At 50.6% G+C, this 6589-nt stretch overlaps 1 protein-coding gene across 1 annotated transcript in view; it reads left to right on the forward strand.

Moving 5' to 3' along the window:
* Positions 1-6589, forward strand: part of VASH2 (vasohibin 2) — a 29712-nt gene that overhangs the window by 16065 nt on the left and 7058 nt on the right. The window contains exons 4-5 of the mRNA XM_008630325.2: positions 4203-4584; positions 6464-6579. Of these exons, the coding sequence (XP_008628547.1) occupies positions 4203-4584; positions 6464-6579 (498 nt within the window). The remainder of the gene's footprint in view (positions 1-4202; positions 4585-6463; positions 6580-6589) is intronic.

A 6589-nucleotide genomic window follows, 5' to 3' on the forward strand; every position in this document is an offset into this window, starting at 1 on the left:
AAATATGGGAAAGGAGGCTCCTGCTGAATATCTACAGCCCCTCTAGTAGCTGTGAAGAGCTGGGAGAGAGCTTTTAATTGCTTACATTGTCATGGTCTAATTTTTAGATAGTCACCTCTGACTGCAGCCAGGCACTGGAGAGTAGGTTTCCCAATCCAGGGGATGTCAGCCTGGCAGTCCTGCTTTGGGAAGCTGAACCAGATGCTTGAGCCTTTCCTACATGGACACTGGAGCTGCCAGGGGGAACTCTGGGCCCTCTGTGCAGACAATATCCAGATGGAGGCTCAGTAGCACTCTGCCTCACAGTAAGCAATCCCGAGCCCATGGGAAATGCTGCCTGACTCCTGTTGGAAACCTCTCTGAGTGTTTACTGCTGGTGGTTGGAGGCCCTCTGAGCAGTTGCTTGGAAAAACAGCTCTTCTGGTTTTACTGAAGCCTTATCAGATGGTTTTGAAGTGTGAGGTTGATTTTCCTCCTGCTCCACGTCTTGTTCTGTGCTAGCAACTTCAGCATTGCAGATGTAACTAAAGCCGCTTCCTTGCTCCCAGCCTGCTGCCATCCCTCCAGCTCGCTGCTGCCCAGTGGCACTTGCTCATGGCCCCAGCCCCTGGGAGTGGCAGGAGGGGGGAGGACCAGACACGCTGTAGTTTTCTGTGGCCATCTTGACCAGACTTCAGCAAAAAACACCCTTGCTGGGCTCTTAAGACATGAAGCACTGCCCCTTTCCAGGTATAGATTCCAGCACTTGCCCTTGTTAAACTTTGTGTGGTTGGTGGTTGCCCATCTCCCCAATTTGTTGAGATCTCTGTGCAGGCTCTCTCTGCCCTTGAAGGAGTCAACAGCTCTTCCCAGTTTGGTGCTGTCCCCAAACTTACTTATTCTCTTGAGTTCTGTGTCCAAGTTGTTAATAAAGATGTTGAGGAGATCTGGGCTGAGGATGGAGCCCTGCAGAGCCCCTCTAGTGACTGGACTCAGGGCTGATGTTACCCATTCACTGGAACTCTTCTGTGCCTGACCTGTGAGCTTCTTGTACTTCAGTTTCTGCCTGTTGCCTCTTGTGCTGTTGGTTGGCACCACAGAGAAGAGCCTGGCTCCATCATCTTGATTGACATGAAGACCCAGGATCAGGAGGCCACTGAGCTTTGCTGCAGCTGCTTTTGCCCTCTCCTGCTCTGCACTGCTTCTCTATTGTGACATGTAATTTACTCCCCGACTCTCCATCCTGCAGTTACAGTCCCAGCTCAAAAGTGTGATTACAGCTGCAGCATTGCTGTGTGGTTGCCTTTTGTTTGCCACAATACAGCTCTCCTTGGGCAGAGCAGAAAGGAAAAGCTATTAATAATGATGCATGGACAGAGGGGAAGATCTGACATGCCTTTCCAGCCCATTTGCTGCGTATTTCATCTCGGGTGGGGACTCTCATTAACCAGTCCCTCAGCAGAAGCAACCTGTACCTAAAGGTTAATTTCCACAGCGGTTGTTGCTGGGTTATTTGATGGTGGGTAATTTCTGCCCTCAAAAGATTCTTTTACTCCTACTAACTGTATAATGAGATTAAATTGCAACTTCTCTGAGACCTCGTGGCAGAAGTGTGTATGTGTGGCGGGTGGCCACCAAAGCTTTGTATGGAATTAATAGAAAGGCACTGGGGGAGCAGAGAGAAAACCCTTTCATAATGATGGGGAAAAATAGTGGCGATGTTTGAAAGCTTCATAGGTGTTAATAAAAGATAGTGCTTTTTCAGTTACACAGAATGATAAATACAATGGGCTTTTGCAAGAATCAGTCTGTAGGACACAAATTATTGTAACGTGACTTTGATGTACACAGGATGCACCTTTTAAGGCCTGAAGCAAGGTGACCTTTTAAATGAGATGAGTGTGTGCTGAGTTTTCCAATTGACATAATGGCACTAGGGCCCATTCTGCCCTTGCAGTTTATTTATAATCTTTAATTATAAATCGTCTACTGATGGTGGGGGGGCAGGTATTTTTCTTGGAGAAGCTAGTCCTGAGGCAGCAGTAATCCAGTGAGACCACCTAAGGCACGTAGAGCTGTTTCTGTTCTGTGTTGGTGTAGGTGGTATTGGGGTGGGCTTTGGCAGTCGCTGCAGGGTGATGGCAGTGGGGTAGCAGGTGGGTGCACATGGCCTTGGCTGGGTGACAGGTGTATGGGGTAGGGAGGGCTGTGCTCTGCTGTGCACAGTCTTCCAGACTTGTGGTCATACAGACAGTGAAGTGCATGCACCGTGAGCTGAGCCCACAGTGTTGTCTGTTCCTTTACCCTCTAATACGTTTTCTCCAGGCTGCTAAAGCTGATGACATCTAGCACTGAATGCAGCTAAACATGTTTGACATGGACCCAAAAACCTTCCCTGTGGCTGTTCTGAAAGTTTTGTGCCAATGCGTTTTTCTTGGCCTGTTTTTTTTGTTTGTTTGTGAAACTCCTTGCTCTTGACCTCAGATTCTGGGCAGTTCATGAACCTCTTATTAGTTGGTTTCTGCATTTACCCGGAAGCCAAAAGTTTAAATATGTGAAATTCTACAAACACTGGGTGAAATATCCCCATGAGAAAATGGTTTAGAGAGAGATGAGAGCCACTGGATGCTTTGCATGCATCCCTGTAGAACGAAGAAGTGAAATGTGGGGTGCAGGCAGGGGTCAACAGCCCAGGGAGTCACACTGGTGGTGAGGTGGTGGCATGTCAAGCTGGGCAGAACCAGAACTGAGCCCAAACTGTGTTTTACAGTCTTGATACAAAGGCTTTTTGTGCTCTCAGTTTCCCAGCAGCTGTCAGGCAGCCGTGCTATGCAGGCAGGGGAGGAAGGCTGGTCACAATAACATCCCAGGATATCTCAGCTGTGCAGTGGCTCTTGTTTCAGTGCTGTTGAATACCTCCTTTTTGGGCATGAGGCAGGGAGAGGAGGGGATGCTGGCAATCCCCAGAGCAGAATCCTGGTCTGAGGAGGTTCCTACAGCTTCAGTGGGAGCTGAGGCCACTCGTCCATCTGTCAGGATGCCCTGACACTATCTTGGCAGTGCCTGCCTTTTGGGCTGCTGTATTTTGTAGTGGCAGCACCATGACCAGCTGATTCAGGGGATGGCTCCAAGGTTGCAGCAGGTGCCTCTGGCTGGAGTAACCCCAGGCTGGAGCGTTTTGCTCCAGCCTTTTCTGGTCATCCCTCCTCCATCCCCCAGGCGTGGGTGGGGGCCTCAGCTGCAGAGGGGAAGGGCACCTGCTGTCCCAGGGGCCAGGGGCCAGGTGCCAGCACGTGGAGCCAGGGTGAGTTTCAGCTGTCCCGGGATTAGCAGCGTGGAGCTGTGTGCAACGTAGGTGCTGACGCAAAGCTGCTTGCGTGAGGGATTCTCAGCCTGTCCTTTCCCTGGCACGGGCCAGCAGCCTCCCAAGGAGGTGACCTGCACGTAGCTCCCCTCTGAGATCACACGCTGCACTGGCATGGAGCTTGGTCCTGGCCCTTGCATGTGGTGCCTTTGAAATGGCCAGTCAGTGATTCCAGGGACAGGGTTTGCTTTTTAAGAGTGTTGTTTCTGACCATGTCTCTGTGCTTATCTAATTAGTTATCCATCTCAGAGCTTTCCTTTGGTTCCTCTCAGCAATGTGTTACAAGGGTGACATGCTAAAACACTCAGTATGAGGAGTGGCAATACTGAGGGCCAGTTTACAGAAGGAAAGGCAGACTGTCACCGTGGAGAGGAGTAAATCCAAATCTCTTGGTACTGTTTGAAGACATGAGAAAATGAGGCTCAGTAAACTAAGTTTTACTTAGTTTACTTAAACTAAGTATCAAACCCTCAAGAAAGGGAGGTAAACACTTCTGCCTTTGGAAGCGTGGGAGTTTGATGTTGCTATCAAATGGGGAGCTTCCACAGATCTAGGGAGGGTGGTCTCTCTTCGGGTGTGCTGACCTGAACAGTGTTGGGGTTTTTATCTTTCCCCTAAGTGTGATTAAGAGTCATTCTTATTCTTCCCTGTCTGAACCATTGCATCTTATTTTCCAAGCAGTGAGATGGGCTTTGGCAGCACTGGCTGTTTCTGGGCTCAGTGAGAACAAGTTTGTGTTTGCAAGAAAGCCCTTTGCCCTGGCAGTTAAAAACCCCAAACCCGCTGAAGATGTTTTCCAGGTGCAGTTGTACCTGCTGCTTTCCCAGCACCGTTGTTGCCTTGATGCAGTGCACCCCAGCTACTTAACAAATGGGCAGCCCTCCGTGGAACGATTCCCCATCAGCTTTAAAACCCACTTCTCAGGGAACTATTTTCATCACGTGGTGCTTGGGATTTACTGCAACGGCCGCTACGGCTCGCTGGGCATGAGCAGGCGATCGGATCTGATGGACAAACCTCTCACTTTCCGAACTCTGAGCGACCTCATCTTCGAATTCGAAGACTCCTATAAAAAGTATTTGCATTCAGTCAAAAAAGTCAAAATCGGATTGTACGTCCCGCACGAGCCGCACAGCTTCCAGCCCATCGAGTGGAAACAGCTGGTCCTCAACGTGTCCAAAATGATGCGCACAGAAGTCAGGAAGGAGCTGGAGAAGTTTGCCAGGGATATGAGGATGAAGGTAGGTCTGTGCATGTGGGTGTTGGGCTCAGGAGGCAGCTGTGCCTTGTCCCATCCTGCAGAGATGGGTTTTGCTCTGTGTCAGCAGGCCGATCCCAGTCATGCAGATATCAGGTGTGCTGGCAGTGAGCTTGCATCTGTCTCAGTGCTGCTTCCCCAGGATTTGGTGTGTTTTCAAGCCCTTATGGCTGTTTACTTGAAGGATCTCCCCTTCAGCCGGGGGAACACTTGAACCCATACTTGTCCCTGGCCATCAAGGAGCTGTTGCCCACTTGGCTTTCCTCAATGACTCCAGAAGAAGGTGGTTGGGAAGAATGAGCATGGCTGGGGCTGGAACTGCTGGGAAGAGTGGCCCGGTCGCAGGTAGAGGTCTCTGCTTTTTGCACCTGAGCTGCAAGAGGTGCCATGGGACATCTGTGTCAGTGGTTGCCTCTCCTTGCAGGACATGCCAGGGGGCTGATGTCCACCACCCTCAGCTAAATCACAGAACAGGTTACATGGGAAAGGCAAGTAAATTGACTCCCTGACAGATGGGTGCTTCCCTGCTGGCTGGTTGGACTGAAGAGCTCATTGGGAAACAACGGGGAGACAGGGCAGGCTGCCAGGGGGCTGCAGGGTTTGGCTGCCCTTGGGGATGAGGGGTGTCCCTGACCGTGCCTCTGAGCCTGGCATGGGCGAGGAGCTGTTTGTGGTCGTGGTGGAAGCAGATTTGGTGCCTGTCCAGCTGGCTGCCAGCAGCGAGAGCAGAGCAGGTGTGTTGCTAAGTATGGGTCTGGCTCTTGAGGAGAGGTATGTATGTGGCATTGTGTCCAAGTTATTCTGGGATCTCGTCCCCTTCTGTGCTAAAGAATGGCTCCTACGTAGCAGCCACGTGCCGTTTTGGCTGAGGCACCTGCCCCCTTGCCCTGACCTTGGGTGAGCCTTGCCAGTGGCATCGTAGCCCCTATGTTCTGCTGCCATCTCTCCTGCCCTGCCAAGGAGTTTTGAGGGACACCTTGTACCATGCTGTCACCTTAAGCATATGGGCTTGATTACTGATGTAGTTAAGTTTGGGTTTTTTTCCTTCTTCTCTATTCATACGCTTTTAATACTATCCAGAGAGCAAACAGCTGAAGCAGGCTCGAGTTGAAGAAGTCCATATGGGTAGATGACTTACTGAATTTTGTACTTGCTTTTGATAGAGGGACCAGCTCTCTGTGTGTGCTGAACTGGGACACTGGGTCTAGTCCTTGTGAGTGCCTGAGGGCCAGGATCACAGCCCTGAACCCTTGAAGGCCGAAGGCCCTGCATCTGGTCTTTCCCTTGAGTTACTACAGAATTCGAGCTGCTTGGTTCAGAGGGCTTCCATTGTGAGTGGGCTGAATTCGGAGGATCAGGTCTTTCAAACAGTCCAGAGTGTGAGTGTAATGCTTATGGCCCTCTGATGTTGGGAGGACCTGGAGGATGGGGCAAGTTGGAGACCTACTGAAAAGCCTCACTGTCAGAGTTCAGCCTGAGAGAGGGTCACCTCTGTTTGTTGAGAGAAAAGCTGGAGAGGGTGATTTGTCTGCCTGAGTTTCTTTCAGCTGAGGCTCAAAGCCATTTTTCTTATCTCTTGCTGTTGCCAGCTCTGAAGAAAGCTGTGGATGAGACAGTATTCAGCTGGGAACTGAACTGGTGACACCAACTAATTTTTGCAGGGGGCCCCTGAACAGCTATCACATGATAACAGCTTTGAGTTCCTCTTAACCTGGGCAGGGTTTGAATAAGCACCAAGGGACTGAAGGCTCTTTGTGTGCCATCCCTGCTACTGTAAGAGGCTCTTTATTTTAATTTTTTTATTTGCAGTGAATCATTGCCTTTATTGAAGGCCACTTCCTTCCCTCCCCTGTCTCTCACAGATTCTGAAACCCTCAAGTGCCCATTCTCCGATGAAGGAGAGACCCCGGGGTAAGTCGCTGTCCCCTCGCCGGAGGCAGGGCAGCCCTCAGAGGCGGGCCTGCAGGAGAGATAAATCGTGAGTATTC

Source organism: Corvus brachyrhynchos, unplaced genomic scaffold, assembly GCF_000691975.1.
Source record: "Corvus brachyrhynchos isolate BGI_N302 unplaced genomic scaffold, ASM69197v1 scaffold101, whole genome shotgun sequence".
Classification (NCBI taxonomy): domain Eukaryota; kingdom Metazoa; phylum Chordata; class Aves; order Passeriformes; family Corvidae; genus Corvus; species Corvus brachyrhynchos.